Source organism: Scatophagus argus, chromosome 23 (assembly GCF_020382885.2).
Source record: "Scatophagus argus isolate fScaArg1 chromosome 23, fScaArg1.pri, whole genome shotgun sequence".
NCBI classification, from domain to species: domain Eukaryota; kingdom Metazoa; phylum Chordata; class Actinopteri; family Scatophagidae; genus Scatophagus; species Scatophagus argus.
In genome coordinates, this window is record NC_058515.1 from 14,858,785 (window position 1) to 14,877,483 (window position 18,699).

Here is an 18,699-nt window from a genome sequence, read left to right on the forward strand (position 1 = left end):
CCTTCTGTCCGAGGACGCGTTCAGAAGATCCAAACACGTCCCACAACACCCACAGGAAGAAGCGACATCTTACCACCATTTACTGAAACCGATTCTGAACAGAGGTGATCGATAATGTGGCAAAGACTTTTGTAGTCCAACAGTTGGACAAGTCGACGTTACACAAGCAATTAATTGAACGCTCGTTTTTATGTCATCGGTACCAAAGTCGTTTCCAAGAAACAACGGATTAGCCACTTCTCTGAGGAATCCTCTGAATGTGCAGCACATCCTCAAAGTGTCTCTTTGAGACAAAAATGTCCTGACGGATAAACTAAAGCTCAAGTGAAAGAATCTACAACAATAAAATTCAACTTCAGTGTATTTTCCAGATTAAAGTTGAGGAGAAAAAAAAATGTCAAAAAGAAGTCGAAGGTTCGTTAAATCCCGGAAATAAAAAGAAACATTTAAACGTCTCTTCCTGTTCATTAATTGCTTCTGAGAGAACAAATCAAGCGACTCCACACGTTATAAAACTCATCTTTATTGATCCATTTCCAATCCCCTCCCCCTTCCCAAACTCTCTCCAGCACGGACAATATTTTCTGTTGTCTTCTTATAAAAAGCTAAATATGTACATCCTCTTTGTATTTACAGTATTTTTACACAATTACACCGTTGAGACAGCGAACGCCTCACACCTGCAAAGGTCAACTTCTCCAGGAAGAGGCCTGAAATACCACTTGTTGCCGGGGGAAATATCACCCAAACCTCTGCTTATTGGCTGGAGGTGTTGCCTAGCAACGGCAGCTTATCAGATTAACATCCGGTGAAGGGAGTTTTAAATTATTTATCTCTTTTAATATTTCATAAACTGAGAAGTGACTCTTGAGGTTTAGGTCAGAAGATTTGAATTAAAAGGCCAGAAAGGACAACATTTTATCATTTTAGTTTAGTTAGTTTTTTCTTTCTAAACGGTTTGGAACTTTGAAATTTTCCTCTGAAACTTAAAAATGCTTTAAATTCAGAAGATTTAGATTTCAACACTAAAGTAGTCAGCAGTTTGTTTTCTTCTTCTTTAACCGAGGACGTGAACACAACACCGGGACCCTGAATCTTAATGGAATTCAGCCACCTGTGCTTTTCCCGAGCGAACTTCAGGTGATGAACAGCTGGAACTGATGAAGGTCCTCCTCCTCCTCCTCCTCCTCCTCCTCCACTCGCGTCGTCTCCGGCCTTCAACTTTTGGTACATTTGAACTGGTGTGTTTAAAACAGCAACCTCCTCATTGGTTCAGCAGCGGTCAAAGTCGACGCCCTCCACTCCTCATTGGTTGGATCCTCCGCCGCGGTTACATTCAGCCATCGTCTTCGTCGCTCACATCCTCCTTCCTCTCTGAACCGTTTCAGAGCCACGTGCACCCCGTCTGTCCAACATTCACATTCATTTGGCGCCACAGCTCCCGCCGGGCTGAGGCTGCCATATCGGAAGCCATTTTGGTGATTCGCGGTTGCCACTCGTCCACGTCAACCTGAAACTGTTTTCGTTATCGTTTTGGTCTGTGGTGTCCACCTGTTCGTCCAGCTGTCTGCCAGCCAATCAGGACGCGTCAGCAGTGGCTTTGGTCAAAAATTTTCCTTTTAAAAAAAACAACCAAACAAACGTTTCAGTCATCCCGTCTCCGTCTGATGACATCACTGTGTCGTCCTCAGTCCGTCTCTTTCTTCCTGTCGTCCAAGTCGAAGTCCAGCACCAGCAGTTTGGTTTCCTCCGTCCCGTTCCTGCTGCCGGCGGCGCACACCAGCCGGGTATCGGACGCTCTGATTCGCCACACGACACCGCCTGCGGAGAGAGGAAGGAAGACGTGTGATTGGCTGAGACCAGGGTCACTACACAATTCAACATATCAGAACTCTGAGTGAGGCTCAGGTATCTCGAACAGGTGAGTGCGAGGCGTGTTGGCGGTCCTGACCTGATCCCCGGCTCTGCAGCGCCACCACGTCCCGCAGCCAGGCCCCGGTCCTCAGGTCCCACAGTTTGACCGTCCCGTCGTCGGAGCTGGACAGGACCAGACCTCTGCAGAACTGCAGGCACGTCACCGCCGACTGGTGCTTGTTGGGACCTGAAGGACATCACATGGTGAGCTCCTCGCCACGGCAACACAGAGACATCACTATGACTCACTGTCCTCTGTGTTTTGGATTTCGGTCCCTTTAAGTAAAAATGTCATAAATTCTGCACCCAAAACATTTCTGAACTACATGTGCTCATCCTGCAGAAAATATAATCAAAATGTGGTCTCCCTCCGTCCCAGAGGACCGCAGATGTTCCTGTCAGTGCTGAGTCGGCAGCACGCACGCACGCACACACACACACACAGGCTCACCTTGCAGCGTGTGGAGACACTGTCCCGTCCGGATGTCCCACACTCGGACGGTCGAGTCGGCGTTCCCAGACACCAGGATGTTGTCCCGCAGCTCCATGCCGCTGGTCAGCGATTGGTGGCCCGTCAGCGTGTGGACACACCCACCTGGACAGGACACACCCAGCGTTAGCTCAATCCACAGAACATCTGGAAAACTGAACATGTTGACCTTCGGGATCCGGATTGGACCTGATGAACGTGTTCACACGCTTCAGCAGTTTAAATGTGATCAGCACCTGTCTCTGCGTCCCACACTCTGATGGAAGTGTCCAACGAGCCGCTCACCACGAACACGCCATCAAACTGCAAAGACAGAACGCACACACACACACGGGGGGTGAAGGATTTTATTTCACCACCAGGTGTCGCACTCCACCCAGCAGCCGCTCACACTTGAAACACACACAGGAAGTGCATCCATTTGAAGTATTGAGGTGCGTACCTGCAGTGAGTACACTCTGTTGGTGTGTCCCTGCAGTGTGTGCAGACACACCTCCGTCTCGGGGTCCCACACCTTCACCATGTAGTCGTAGCCGCCCGACACCACGCGGCGTCCGTCGTACTGAACGCAGCGCACCGCCGCCACGTGACCTGTCAGCACGTGCTCGCAGCGGCCCGTCGACACGTCCCACACGCGCAGCGTCGTGTCACGAGAGCCCGACACCACCCTGAGAGGAGGAAGGGTATGACATCACCGCAGTGTCAGCCAATCAGCTCGGCTCAAGTTTATTAGCATGAGTGAAGCAGACGCACGTGTTTCTGTATGCTGTGTGTGCATGTGTGTTCATGGATTCACTGTCCTGTGTGTGTGTTTATGTACCATGAACACATCATATTAATCTTATGCCGGTTACCATGGAGATGAGCAGCAGTGAGCGTGTCTGTCATTAGGGCATATGAGTGTATAAATCTGTGTGTGTTACCGGTTGCCGTGGAGATGCATGCAGCGCACAGTGGACGTGTGTCCATACAGCGTGTGGACACACTCGCCGCTCTCGGCGTCCCACACGCGCAGCGTCCGGTCGGTGGAGCCGCTGATCACCGTGGCGACCTCCATCTGACTGCACCACACGCCGCCGGTGTGACCCGTCAACGTCCGCAGACACTGAGAGAGAGAGAGGACGACAAACGGGTTTTAAAGGAGCAGTCCGCCAATCTCACAAATAAAGATCAGCCAAAGTTCTGAGGCTGTCGGTTTCTGTGATGTTTTTACACTTAAAAGACATTAAAGTTTCTACTTTAAATTGTATTAATTAAAAAAAAAAAACAAAGCCAACAAATCTAGACGAATTAAAGCTGCTCTTTAAATCCACCAATCAAATCAGCTGTACAGTAAAGCACAGGCTAAATGTCATGTGTTTGTGTTTCCCTCACATTCTGCACCCTGAACGTGTGTGTGTCAATATTTGTTCCACATTCACGGCTACCCGCGAAGGACACACACACACACGCACACAGAGAATACAGTTTCACCTTGAAGGTGTTGTGGCTGTGGTTGCCGCGGCAACAGAGGAAAACTTTGCCTTGGCAACTGCTGCCGAGACAAAAGGGAGATTCTGCGGAGACGCGCTGCTGGCACAGCGAGAGTCGAGCTGTCATCACGTCCTGCTAATGAAGATAATTCATGTTCAACCGCCTGCCTTACAGAGAGCGGAAACACACACCTCTGCATCCCCTCAGGCTTCACATGAGGGTGTGTGTGTGTGTGTGTGTGGAGCACGCACAGAAACACACACACACACAAGGGCAGGTCGAGGCAGAGGAGAGAGCAGGTGTGTCTGGTTAAGGAATGTTACACCGAAACCAGAAAGAGACACAGAGTCCGTGTGTGTTTGTGTGTGTGTGCGTGTGATAGATAGATAAATAGATATTTTATTGATCCCGAGGGAAATTCAAGTGTATGTGTTATTTCAGTAAAAGTACTCATACAACACAACAGACAAATTGTGAACGCAGCAGAGTGAAAAGTTGCAGTATTTGCCTCCAAGACGCAGTGGAGTACAAGTACACTGAATGTGTACTTGCATGTTTTAGGATGAGCGTCACCTTTAACGCACGTATGTGGATTCAAACCGAGTGGCCTCAGGCTGTCAGTACACACAAACACACACGGACACACCCGCACTAACACGACTGGTCCGACCGCCAGCCACTCGCTTTCGTCCTCCTGCACTCGTTTCTGTTCAGCCACAGGAGCTTCATGGCGTCCTGTCAGGTCAGGCTGACCCACATAACAGCCTGGAGTTTATTATCTTCTGACTCATGAAGCAGAGTGACTTTCAAATCCAGCACGCGCGCACGCACGCGCACGCACACACACACACACACACACACACACAGGCACAGAGAACGTGTGGCTTTGGCTGGAGCAGCAGAAAATCATCATAATCAATACGTGCGTCCTACCTTCCCCGTGATGGCCGACCAGACTTTGAGCGTGTTGTCGTCGGAGCCGCTGACAATCAGGTCGCCGCTGAACTGGAGACACGTGATCACGTGATCGTCGTGACCTTTCAGCACCTACGCAGAGACGCAGGATGCATTCAGTGACACTCAGTGCGTGTTTACATATCAAACGGTCGACTGAGTCTGTGTGTGTGTTTACCATGGGTTCCCGCGTGTCCCCTGTCCTCCAGTTGTTCTCTATGCGGTGCTGTCTAATGTAGGCTGACTTCCACGGGCTAACCGCCACGCCCGGCCGCACGCACTTCCTGCGCCGAGAGGACGCACACTCCGATATACCTGAGGAGACGAAGGCGAACGTGATAAGCAAAGGAGAGTTGCAGTGATTAACCAATCAAACCATTAGCTGCGATGAGCTAACGGCACACACAGCTAATACAGCGGCGCTTCAGTCGGACTCAACAGGTTAACCACACCATCGAGACACAAGTATTGGGACACGTCACCATTACATCAACAGCGACTTTCACGTCTGTGTCGTGTACTTCCTGCGTGGGCTCAGCTTGTGGTGAAGGCGTGTCCTCTCTTTTTCTTTTACAGGGAAAATATGAAAAGCAGAATACAAACAGAAGCAGGAGCTTACTGGATGTGTGGAGCTTTCTATCCCCAGAGAGTGTAACATGCAAATACAGTCCCACACACACACACACACACACACAGCCACACACAGTCAGTCAGTCACTCACTCCTCCTTCATTCAGCGCAATGCAGTGGCTCTGTGTGTGTGTGTGTGTGTGTGTGTGTCTCTCTCTCTCTCTCTCTGGGCGTTCTGCCAGTCAGGCGAGATTCACCGGCAGCACTCAGCAGCCATACCAATGAGCCCACCTCGCGCCGCAGCCATACTAATGAAGCCAGCGTTGACTGCAGCTCACCGGCTTCATAAATAAGGCTAATTTGTATTTGCGCTACACCCGCGTCATCCCAGTGGGAGCAGCACGCTGGCATTGGTGAGTGCTCACTGAGAATATAAATGCAGCCAGCCTGCATTAGCAGAATACCAGCTACATGCTAATGACACCTGCACCAATCAAAGAAGCCTCGGTGGGCTTTCACTGTGGTGATAAACTGAAACTCGTTAGCTCAAACTGGTGTCACGCCAGTCATAACCTACAGCAACTGAGACCACAGCACATAATAGAGACAAAAGTATCCAGACACCCCTCTCTGTGGGGCTGTTTCTCAGGGTTTGTTCTCGGCCCCTGACTTCCAGTGAAGGGAAATCTTAATGCTTCAGCATACCAAGACATTTTGGACAATGCTATGCTTCCAACTTTGTGGCAACAGTTTGTTGAAGGCCCTTTTCTATTCCAGCATGACTGTGCCCCAGTGCACAAAGCAAAGCTCCATAAAGACATGGTTGGATGAGTTTGGTGTGGAAGAACTTGACTGGCCCACACAGAGCCCTGACCTCAACCCCATCCAACACCTTTGGGATGAACTGGAACGGAGATTGTGAGCCAGGCCTGTCCTTGTTGGTGTAATGGTCAGGAGTCCCAATACTTTTGTCCATATCGTGTACCAGCAGCACTCAGTGGACTGTGTGTTTACCTTCCTCACGGCACTTCTCCCTCCACAGCAGGTTGTCTTCAGCAAGGATCCTCCAGTACCTGCAGGTCTGGGCGGCCTGGAGCAGGTCTCTGGGAGCCAGGAAGGTCAACACGTACAGAGCTAACTGCAAACACACACACACACACACACGTTGAGAAACCTGCTCACGTCTGCTGTGTTCACAGACCACACTGTAGCTGCTCATGTGGGCACCTCTTTGGGCAGCAGGGATATGAAGTCTCTCTGGAACTGGGGCTCGATGACCTGCATCATGTGCTTCACCTGGCTGGTCTCACACCTGTCGATCAACTCGTCCAGAGCCAACAGCCTCTCAGGACCGCTCCACGTCTGCAGGACGGGAGGGGGGAGGAAGAAGAAGAGAAGGGGGGAGACAAGGAGGGAAAGGAGGATGAAGAGTATATTTTTATATCTTGTTGTGTTTCTGTTTGTGTCTTGTTTTGTGTTTCTAAAGCGTCTTTGAAATCGTTTAACTTCTTCCCACAGCCTGGAAAACGAGATCCGAGCTTATCTGAATGTGTCCTCTGCTTATTAGTTACGTAAGAGCAGCTCGAAGGCAAGACTCTGTGTGTCCGTGCAGGAAGCAGAAGATTTTCACATCAGGAGTGTGTGTGTGTGTGTGTGTGTGTGTGTGTGTGTGTGTGCGCCACCTTAGCAAACAGGGCTAACTAGGTGTAGTGTGTCTTGGCTCATTTAGCGTTATCTGTTATGAAAAGTGTTATGTAAGGGGGGGTAATTAGCAGTTAATTAACTCAGTCTTGGTGTTCTGGCACGGCACATGACGCAGTCTGCAGTGATGATAAATAAAAGGACTTCAGGATGAGCACTAATTTGTTCTGGTCCGTCTTAGCTGGAGTGTGAACTTCCTCCCATTTATTAAAGAGCAGAACGGAGTGGCTAACGTTAGCCTAAACCAGACCTGGGCAAACTGTTCCACAAAGGGCCGGTGTGGCTGCAGGTTTTCTTTCCAACCAAGCAGCAGCACACCAGACTTGACTCATTTAATCAACTGATCTCAGTCTTCAGACAGTTGATTGGTCAAACTGTGTGCTCTTGGTTGGTTGGAGCAAAAACCCGCAGCCACACCGGCCCTTTGTGCCCAGGTCTGAACTGACACCAGTTTACTGCTAGCTAAGCTAGCTAGTCATGAATGCTAAATACGTGTTCTACAACTACTGAGAGCTTGGAGTTAGTCAGCTATGATTGGACAATTGCTTTTGAAAGAAGTGTGTGTGTGCTGACCTGGAAGGTGTGAAGCCAGTCCTGCAGACCAGAAGGGGGCGGGCCAGAGGTGACGCGCCGCCGCTGAGCTGAATGGCCATTGGCCAGTCGCAGGTCGCCGAACGTGGTGGGCGTGGCCTGAACCAGACTGGAGGGGCTGTGGAGCGAGAGACAGACGGGATGTTAGCTTATACACCGTCTTGCAAAGTCCAAATCAGAACTGAAACCAACAAACACAGCTGGGAGAGATTTGTTCGGCGACTTAAAACACATCCAGCAGAATGCTAACAGGATGCTAACTTAACTTCTGGTTTTAAAAAGTGAAAAACTGTTTAACATGTGGCCAGCAGTTCACAGCTCGGCTGCCCATCGGCTGAGTGTGTCACCTGAGGTATCCGCTGCCTTTGCAGTGCTTCTTCCCTGAAGGGAACGGCCGACCGTCCGGGCCGTGATCCAACTTCCTCTTCATCTGGCGGTTAAAAGACAACGACAGAGACAAAGAAACATCAAATCAAACCACAGCGACTTCTGTTACATTAAATTCCATCACTCGTTCTGTACGTCACGTTTAGTAGCCTCATGGATCAATATGGGCCGATGTCACGTTTGGTTTCTATCTTTGAGCTGTGGGAATTTGTGTTCGCTGCGTGTTTGTTGTTGCTAACTTTGCCGCCTCCAGAAACCGCGAAGCTGCAGCCTCGTGAGGTTTTTCACATGTTCAAATAAGTGAAATGTTGTGGCCAACTGGAAGGTCGCAGGCCAGATTACGAACAGGAACAGCAACTTCCTGTGTCAGAGTGGATGTGTGGATGTTGACTGAGGCAGGGCTGCTCTAAATCTCACTCAAATCCCACAACTCAAACATCAACAAACTTCTTAAGTTGACAAGAAAACCTGCTCCAAGTTTCTGGGCCGAATACAAATGAAGACCCTGAGACGGATACGTCAGTCACTGCTGACTGGTACCAAAGCACCAACCTGCAGGACCTGATTTATTAACGCCAATTAAAACCCATCAAACTTTATCTGAATGTGACACACGTGAATTCAATGTGGTCTGGAAATGAAATGAAACAACGGCTCCTGAGCTTCTACAAATGTTTGTGGTCAAAAAAAAGAGAAAGGAACCACACAGCAGTTTGGATGAACCGCAGGCCTGTGTGTAAGTACAAGGACGCTGAAAACACCTACGCTGCTGAGTAACTCAAACGCACCGATCAGCTCTCTGCTCTGTGTGCAGCTCTCAGTGAATGAACGCAGGAATGCAGAAAATCGCAGGAATGTCGCCGGTGCAGCACTGCTCTAAAATAGAGCAGCACGCGCTAACAGGCTGCACGCGCACACACACACACACACACACAGGACAGTATGTGTGTCCTGCTTCCTCTTGGCATCCTCGTGTGGACACAGCGCCTTCTGACAGACTGCATCAGTCGTGTCTCTTTACAAAATAAAACACTCGTGTGTAAGTGAGAACACAAACGTTGAAACATAAAATCACTTTTACATGAACAGCATGCGGATACGCGATTCCAGCTCCCGACTCCAACCCAAACTCATAATCTGCTTTTCATTTTCAAAGCCGCCGGCTTCTCACTAACAGATGTCCCGTCTGTGTGGATTTCATTAAGGCAAAAAAGGAAAAACTTCGCTTGAGGGCGAAGGACAAAAAAAACATGTTTACTGTTAAAGCCAGAAGAGTTTAGCTGTGATGTGTTCTGTAGAAACACGCCTGGACTCTGAGAAAGGTATTTGTATCAGTGTAGAGTTACTGCGGCCGGCCTGTACTCTGTAGTATTCCTCTGAGAAAGAGGTATTTGTATCAGTGTAGAGTTACTGCGGCCGGCCTGTACTCTGTAGTATTCCTCTGAGAAAGAGGTATTTGTATCAGTGTGGAGTTACTGCGGCCGGCCTGTACTCTGTAGTATTCCTCTGAGAAAGAGGTATTTGTATCAGTGTAGAGTTACTGCGGCCGGCCTGTACTCTGTAGTATTCCTCTGAGAAAGAGGTATTTGTATCAGTGTAGAGTTACTGCGGTCGGCCTGTACTGTGTAGAGGGTGACTCCAGCTGATGTGATGACTTTATGATAATCAGTAACGTAACCTGGCGGTGACCTGCAGTCACTGTGACAGGATCTCCTGTGCAGTATTCCTGTGTAGTCTGTGTTTTCCCGACTGAGGGCGGCGATAAGCGTCCATCTCTAAGATCACATCCCAGCGGCTCGTCGCTTGTCGTCCTCACAGACCTTTGCTGCCCATCCACCACACCTGACCCCAACACAACGCAGCTGACAGGGAATACGCAGCGTGACGGCCCGGTGTGATCTGTCTTAACATGGCAGGGAAGCAGAAAGGCTCATCACTAAATGCTGCTTATGGGCTCCTTAACTTTTGATGGTTCTGACAGATTTCTTTCTGACCACAGAAGAAAAAGTGCAGCTGGACTGAGTCTTTCACTCGTGTTCTGACTGTGTGGGAAGTAAACCGCATCCACTTCTGAGGCTTCAGTCCTGTGGTTTGCAGCCATACAGATGGATATTTGCGGTGTTGTAAAGTCTTTCTGTGGCTGCACTGTGAATAATCGTATTCCAACGAGCATCTGACACTCAAAGTTTGCCTGATTCGTGTCGTTAATGTTCATCTGCACTACAGACGCTGCTGTGTCATTCACCCGTGATACCACAAGCTGCAGGGATTCAAACCCGCAACCGCCGCAGTGCTGACGCTCAGAGTCCAGACTCCTGAGACGGCAGCGGGTGATCACTAATCAATAATCAAATCGGAGAGAGATGGGAAAGAACATCAAATCCGTAGCCTCTCCCTCCCTGAACCGCAGTGGTCCACGCACACACACGCACACACACGCACTCCGCTGTGAGAAACGCCTTGTCATCCCGGCGCTGTGCGAGGCTCAACACCCTGAACACCCGCACGACAGCCCCCCGGCGTGATACAGAACGGCAGCCGATCGATCAGCCGTCCCGATGATCAATACTCACTTTGTAGAAGATGAGCTTCAAGGTGCCGTAGAAACCCATGGCTGCAGCCGGCAGGCGGACCCTCCCGGACGGAGAGGAAGACTCAAATATGACAACTAAAAATTAAGCCGATCAAATCCCGGAATGGAAAAAAAGGAAAATAAAAAGCATCCGTGACGTCAACAATCCATCCGGTCGATCAGTGAATGAATCGAATAGGAGAGCGAAGCGATCAGAGCGGAGTGAGGACTCACTGAGGACTCTCCGACTCTCTCCGTCTCTCGACCTCCACGGGAACACGCAGGGACATGCCTCCCTCCGCCTCGTGAGAGGGAGGAGGGGTGGAGCCGCGTGCAGAGGGCGTGCGTGCGCGCGCGTGCGCATGAGCGTGCGGTGGGGCAGGCAGGAAACGTCACATCTAAACACACAAACGTCTGAACGTGTTCGATTTACCTGTGAGGCAATTCACTAAGAACCGTCTGATGTACTTGTACTTTACTACAGTATTTTCACTCCATTACATTAGACGGTATTACTATGATGGCGTACCAGGCACACAGGAAGTGAAATACAGAGCCCAGAGATGGGTTACAAAACACACAATTTCTGAGGTTAAAGTTGAAAATTTATGGGAAAAAACTCGGCAATTCTTTGAAATTAAAGTCACAAACCTACATGAAACAAACCAGGAAACGTTTTTGTGGGGGGGTTAAAGACGTTCTGAAACGGGCCGTCCTGCTTGAGTACTTTTACTTTTTGTACTGCTTTGAGGATAAAACTTCTCTAATGTTCGGTTTTTGAATGCAGAGCAACAAATAACAGAGTATTTTTACAATGTTTTGATACGTTTACTAAGTAAAAGATCTTGTGTACTTCTTCCACCTCCGAAGCATTACAGAAATATGAACACACACACACACACACACACACGCCCAGCAGGGGGTTGTTGGAGGTCACAGCTTTCTCACAGCTGATTGACCTTAAGGTCGCCACACTGACACACAGCAGCGCGAGGAGGTCAAAGCTTCACCCACAGCCTGGAGAGACAAAACACCGAGCACCTCCCTCCTCCACCCCTCACCTGTCCAGCCTCCTCCTGTCCTACCTGGAGGCTTCAGGTCCTCCACGTCCCGCTTTGGATGTGCGAGGGAAGCTGCAGAGTAAACAGAAACACCTGCAGAGCGCAGAGCGGCGGCCCTGAGGTGTTTCCATCGTACCCGCAAGTGTTTCTCACATGATGTCCCCCCCCCCCCGCCACACACACACACACACACACACACACACACACACACACACACACACACACACACACACACACACTCTGTGAAAATCTGTATGACAGGAACAAGCTGATTTTAGCCACGACTCAAGAAGATGTGACTCCGCCCCCTTTGGCTGTAAATCAGCCTGATCGGGTGACCTTCGACCTCTGGATCCTTTAATCTGTAAACGTGCCACAGATCACTCCCACAATGCCCCTGGGCTCCATCACTCCTTCCTTCACTCCTCCTCTCCTTTCTGTCCACAGTTCCTCCCCTCCTTCCTTCCTTTCCTTCCTTCCTTTCCTCCTCCATCCTGTCATCAGCCTGAATTCAACATCTCACTCTTTCTGCTTCCAATTTACAGTCTACATCTCTTGTTCCTCTGCTCCCCCTTTTGTTTAAAACCTCACCCCCTCCTCACCCACTCTGGTATGCAGACTCGTAAAATCCGAAACGGGAGTGTGTGTTTCACATTAAAACAGCTGACTCTCTCCTCCACGGGAGGACTCGCTGTGCGTGTGTGTGTGTGTGTGTGTCAGGGACGGGAAACAGAGGAAACCACTTCAAAGACTGAGGCAGATGTGGCCTCTGTTTGTAGTGTGCGTGTGAGTGTGTGAGAGAGTGTGTGTGTGTGTGCTGGTTGGATTCCAAGTGTGTGAAGAAATCAATGAAGAGAGAGATGGAGCAGATGAGAGGAATGTGTGAACGATTGATTTCCAGCGGATGACATTTCCTCTCTCGGACTCGACAGCAGAAACTGACGGGCGGTTAACAGCTGGTTAACATCTGGTTCAGTGGCTTCTCTCACACACATCAGTTATCAATACGTGCTCTCAGCTTCTGACCATCACGACAAAAAGCCGTCGATCGGCTCACATGAAAGCCGTTGGCCGCAGCTGGAGAAGGATATGATTGGCTCTACAGGGATGGACTCTGATTGGCTCTCAGCGCTTCATCCAGTCGCTCTGAAAGCGATCCCAACCACACACGGTTATCTCCGCTGAGGTTTCCAAAACGACGTATTTGTGGCGAGTGTCACCGCTCACGGCGTCGGAGCGGACGGCTGATCCGAGACGGGATCCAATCGCAGCAGCCGTTTCCAGTGGGACGCAATACTGAGGTGCAATGCAGCAAACAACAGGTGCTTCACACGGCAGACAAACACTCGGCTGCAGAGTCGCCTGTCGGAGTGTGTTCATCAATAATGGATGCAGGGATGTAAGGGACTTAGTGCTCATGCATATTTTAATGAGCTGTGTGTGTGTGTGTGTGTGTGTGTGTGTGTGTGAGAGTGTGTGTGTGTCTCAGGGGGGAAATCAAGCCTCAACACAGGATCCAACACAAGCACAGAAGGAAGCACAGAGTAAAGGTTCACAGAGGAGGAGCAGACATGTCAGCGCGTCGGACGCCTTCCCGCGCAGGTAAGCGTGTTTCTGTTCACCTGTTCGGATCCGCAGCTTCAGCGTGAGCGCACCTGGCTGATGTGTGGAACTGCTGGTCAGAAAGACGTCACATTTTTCACTGAGCTAAACCGAGCTAAGAACAACAAAAGGAGGGATATGAAAGAAAGAAGAGAGAGAGAAGAAAGGAGGAGTGAAGGAAACGCCGGACGAAGACAGGAAGTCAAAGACAGAACAACAAAGTGTGGGAGTGCGAGAGCGTCTGAAGGCTGAAGGTTTTACTGGCCAAGTGTCTCCTTACACACCGTAAAACACTGTGTGTGTGTGTGTGTGTGTGAGAGAGAGAGACAGGACAGCAGAGCACCTGTTCCTCATTGTATCCTGTCCTGTCACACACACACACACACACACACACACACAGGTCAGCAGAACAGAGCTCCCAGAACCCACCAACACGGTCGCCATGGTGATGATGCAGGCAGAGAAGAAGACGCAGCACACCTGGTCTGTCTGAGCCACTTCCTGTTTCAGCAGCTTCTAAGGTCTGCAGCACATCCAGCTGAGTTCGTTACGTGTGCTTTGATTTATTAAAATGTATTAATCATTTTGATTTGTTAAGGGCTCAGCTTTGGGTAAAGTCAGACTCGCGTCGAGATGAAGCCGATCCGAAGGCGGATTTCTTCTTCTCTGCCTCGGCGCCTTTGGTGTGACCTAACGTGATGCACTTTGAGGACCGAGCTGCACCTGGACAGTCGCAGGCTCAGACCTCCTGACGAGCAGCAGACTACGGGACTGCTGCCGCAGCTCGAGGCGTGTGTGTGCGTGCGTGCGTGCGTGTGTGTGCGTGTGCTGACTCAGCGAGGCCGGTAATGGTGGACCTCACCGGCTGGAAGGCTGCCTGGCGCTGGAATGTGACCTCGTGCACACAAACACACACGGTATGAGGACGTGTTAAGGTGTGTGTGCTATTCACTTCACTGAAGTAACACTACATGGAAATACCCTCTCAAAGGTGAATTCCAAGTCCATTCAAAACGGGGACAGACAGAAAGTCGGGTCCCACCCTCGACTGCTCGCTATTCTTAACGTAATTTCTTCATGCCAATCGGTCTCTCGCTCAAGCCGCACTGAAACATCCCATCATCTTATGGGTCGGTTGCCGTGGTGATGACTTAAGTTTAAAGGAGCTGCTGAAGTCTCACAGGATCTCCTCATTCAGCTCAGTGAGGACTGTGTCCACATACCTCACATGCCACACCAGTCATCTGACCCTGTGTGTGTGTGTGTGTGTGTGTGTGTGTGTGTGTGTGTGTGTGTGTGTGAAGGACAACATGCAGAGCTCGTGTGTTCCAGAGAAAGTGTGGAACATCAGAGGATTGACTGAGACACAGGAAATCTGTTTAAAAAGGAAGATAAAACCTGGAAACTGACTATGAAACAGCACTGGTGTGTGTGTGTGTGTGTGTGTGTGTGTGTGTGTGTGTGTGTGTGTGTGCGTGCGTGTTTAATCTCTGATGTGTGTGGTAATCTAGAAAAAAATGCTTAGATTACAGAAAATGTCTCACCAGATTAGTGTCCTAGTTTTTCTGTCTCTGCCTCTGTCATACACACAAACACACATGCGCACGCACATGCACATACACACACACACACACACACACACACACACACACACACACACACTCTCTTGAATAATCAGCTCACGTGCTCTGAACTGAATGAAAACCACAGTGCTGCCCCTGCTGGTCACTGAACTGGACCTGCATTAATCATCCAGTATCCCATCATGCTTATTGGTTCTGCACCAGGTGTGTGTGTGTGTGTGTGAGTGTGAGTGTGTGTGTGTGTGTGTATGTGTGTGTGTGAGTGAAGCTAACAGTTCCCACTTCATATCCCATGATACCAATGGAGTTATGAGGGGAATCTGAGGAATGTTCACTGCTGCACATTCCAGCACACACACCTCCTGGGTGTGTGTGTGTCTATATGTGAACGCTGAAATCTTTTTCTGTGCTTTACACAATAACGGCTGAATAGCAAAGAAAGAACAAAAACTCACAGTAACCTCTATATGGTTGAACTGTACATGAAGTACAATTTTGAAGTACTTGTACATCATTTCAGTGTTTTGTTTTCACGCCACCTTCTTCCGCTGCTGCTTCAGTACGTCTCAGAGGGAAACGCTGTACTTCATCTGACTTTAATTCGGTCATGTGACGTGATGTTCTGTCTTATCGTCCATCTGATCAATCAAAGTCTGTTTGTGTCGTCGAAATAAACCGAATGTTCTTCTGACCTACAAACAGTCACGTCAGTCACTAACATCTGTGAGCAGTTAATTAATATACATTTATTAATTAAAACTATTGACGTGTTTATCGGGTTTTACATCCTTTAATTAAAAATATAAAACTAAACGCAGGCACAGATAATTAATTACTGTGGGAAATAAATACCAGACTGCTGATGCATTAGGTGGAAGACGAACACACACACGCACACGCACGCACACACACACACACACACACACACTCACACACACGACCTCTAACACACAGCAGTTGGTGTCGGTTTGTTTTGAAAGACGACAAACCAGGAGACACAATGGCACCTGAATGCCACACACACACGCACACAGACGCTGATGTCACTGGCTGGTACCTGAATGCCACAAACACACACATGCACTCCAGAGCCAGGTGTCATTTTTTGCTGTGTGTGTTAAAAGCTTCTTCTCTCTCTCTCTCTCTCTCTCTCGCTCTCTCTCTCTCTCTCACACACACACACACACACACAGGGAGGAGCCTGCTCGCTGTCGCCACCTGCTGTCAGGTGTTCGTCAGAGTTTCATGTTAGTTGTGTTGTTATTTTGTGTATTTGTGCTGCTGTTTGCTGTCGTGTAAGAAGTACTAATTAAGGAAAAAGTAGCAGTACCACTGTGTAGAAATACAAGTAAAAGTCCTGCATTCAAATCCTGCCTTAAGCAAAAGTACACAAATATGAACATATACTCCAAAATGTACGATAGAAATGTGCTCATTCAGAGTCATATTTATCATATTATTATTGGATCAGCGTATTTCATGAGTTCATTACTTCAATGCAGCTGATTTTACTTCCTGAATTTACTACACACCAACTACAAGCTACTGCAGGCTGCATCACCGCCAGATCGACTGCATACAAACTGCTCACGTTTGTACTCACTGTCTCTCACACACACACACACACACACACCCACACACACACAAACACACACACACACACACGTTGTGGATGTTTCTGATTGGTATGTGGTTGTTCAATACAACAAGGAGCGAAGCTTTGTTTGAGCAAAGGAGCAGCAAGACCAAAGGCCACCAGGAAAAACCAGAGATGTGGAAAATCCCCCATCAGAGCGCAGATGGCGAGACGACTCAGCTCGTTCTGATTAACCAATCAGTGGGCAACAAACTGCACTGAAGTGAACCGGACAGCTCGGTGGAAACGAGGCACAGGTCAGTAAAATGTACTTAAAGCACTTGGAGTAAAAGTACTGAGAGTGCAGTAAAACGTGTCCGGATTAATAATCCTGCTGTCCAGGACAGAAGGAGCGTTTAAAGTTTAAAGTTTAAAGTTTATTTAGCTGAAGGAGGAGGAGGTTTGTCTCCTCCATCACATACAAAAGTCAGAGACATGTGGTCCTACCTGGCTCTGCAGGTGAGGCGATGGTGACGTCACCTCTGCGTTCTCCTCCTCTTCCTCCTCTCTGTCATCACTGTTCACCTCCTCCTCATCCTCCTCATCTTCTTCCTTCTCCTCCACTCCATCAGTCGCTCCTTCCTCTTCCTGCTGTTTGTTTCCTCCGTCATCAGTCCGTGTGATCTGATTGGACGCTTCCAGGTGGGCGGTCCCAAAAGGCTCTGACGGACAGGACTCGTCCTCGACGGTGACTATAGCGACTCTGACCTCATCGTCCTCTCCATCCTCCTCGATGCCTCGTCTTCCTCGGCAGAGAGAGGAGGAGAGGAAAGGAGAGGAGGTGAAGGAGGAGGAGGCGGAGACTGGAGTGTGTCCACCAATCAGCTCCCTTCGTGCTGTGTCTCTGGCACCTGTCTTCATTATTTCTATCTCCTTTTCCTCCTCATCTTCTTCTTCTTCCCTCCTCCGGTGTGGAGTTTTTAGTGTTGTATTCCTCTCTTCCAGACCATCTGTCCTCTCCTCTTCCTCCTCCCTCCTTCCTTGAAGCTCTTTGTCCATCTTCCTCGCACTCCTGTTTTCTCTTCTTTACTCAGTAAAAGTACAAAGAGGCATCCTGAGAAGAGATCGGTATCAACCTATTAATTAATTGTTATCAAATCTGTTTACAAAAGTGTAATATACTCAGTTTCAGTAAAAACTGAGTATATTACAGAATCAGCTTTATTTGTCAAATACGTGTGACCATACAAGGAGTTTGACTTTTTCTCTCTCCTGTGCACCATACAAAATACAAAATAAAGTATTTACAAAAATAAGAAACAAGATATAAATATATGTACATGTAGTGCAAACAGTGCAATGGTTAGTATAACATTTTAGCCTCAGGGAGGCTCTTGTTCATTCTGAGTGTCAATAAAGTTTAATTGAACGATGTGATCACAGAGACTTTTGTTATGTGAGCTGAATGGCTTGTTTACAAAGGAATTCAGTTCGCTTGTCGACTGTAGCCTCATCACGAGAGTTCACAGTGTGACTGTTGTACTTTCTGCAGGTTTGTAGTGATCTCACAGTACTTTACATAAGAAATGTTTTGTCTCCTGTAGTATCAGTGTAGTATTTCTACGGTATCTCGATTTACGGTATGAGTCTTAAAATGTTGCGGTATTTGGTAGAATATCAATAAAATCACCAAATCAATTCTTGATTCAAAGATGAAAGTTGTGAAGTAAACCAGACTTACCTTTAAAAAAAACAGATTTTCCCTCCAGCTTTTGAGAACTTTAAATTTTAAACGCCGGTATTTCTTCCTCTTCTTCTTCGTGTCTTTTTAATTTATTTCCTCGCGGAATCTTCAATATTTCAAACTGAAGATGCAACAAAGCGGCTCCATGTTCAACTTCTCCTTCCCGGATTTATGTTTTTATACCTTTGACCATCACAAACTAGAAGGAGATCAAACTTTCGGCGTTTTCTGCTCCTGCACATGGAGCTTTGTTTGGCGCGACTCGATGACGTCACGACTTACGCGCGCCTTCGCGGGGACAAAAAAAAAAAATCGTTTATTTTTAGATCAACACTTTCAATAATGACATGCTAGTTTATCAAATGGTGGATGCTGTTAATACTTTGTTATTATAAACTCATGACAAATAATAATCAAAACTTAAAAGCATATAATATAATAATAAATAGCAAAAGCACCAGAATTAGTAGTGAACAGAAAC

General features: G+C 48.4%; 1 protein-coding gene across 2 annotated transcripts; it reads right to left on the minus strand.

Annotated features, from left to right (window-relative positions):
* Window positions 1-507: 507 nt before the first annotated feature.
* Window positions 508-18,486, minus strand: LOC124054709 (F-box/WD repeat-containing protein 7-like). Of its 2 annotated transcripts, XM_046381031.1 has the most exons (14): window positions 18,216-18,486; window positions 16,982-17,588; window positions 8,041-8,123; window positions 7,676-7,811; window positions 6,629-6,763; window positions 6,416-6,539; window positions 5,010-5,146; window positions 4,811-4,924; window positions 3,328-3,509; window positions 2,847-3,072; window positions 2,641-2,707; window positions 2,366-2,509; window positions 1,952-2,101; window positions 508-1,821 (listed from the first exon to the last, which is right to left on the minus strand). In XM_046381031.1, the coding sequence occupies exons 2-14, from the start codon at window positions 17,531-17,533 to the stop codon at window positions 1,688-1,690; spliced, it is 2,184 nt and encodes a 727-aa protein (XP_046236987.1). In that variant the 5' UTR covers window positions 17,534-17,588; window positions 18,216-18,486; the 3' UTR covers window positions 508-1,687. The 2 variants fall into 2 exon arrangements, with proteins under 2 accessions (XP_046236987.1, XP_046236988.1); XM_046381032.1 differs by lacking the exons at window positions 16,982-17,588; window positions 18,216-18,486 and adding an exon at window positions 10,654-10,922.
* Between the last annotated feature and the right edge of the window lie 213 nt (window positions 18,487-18,699).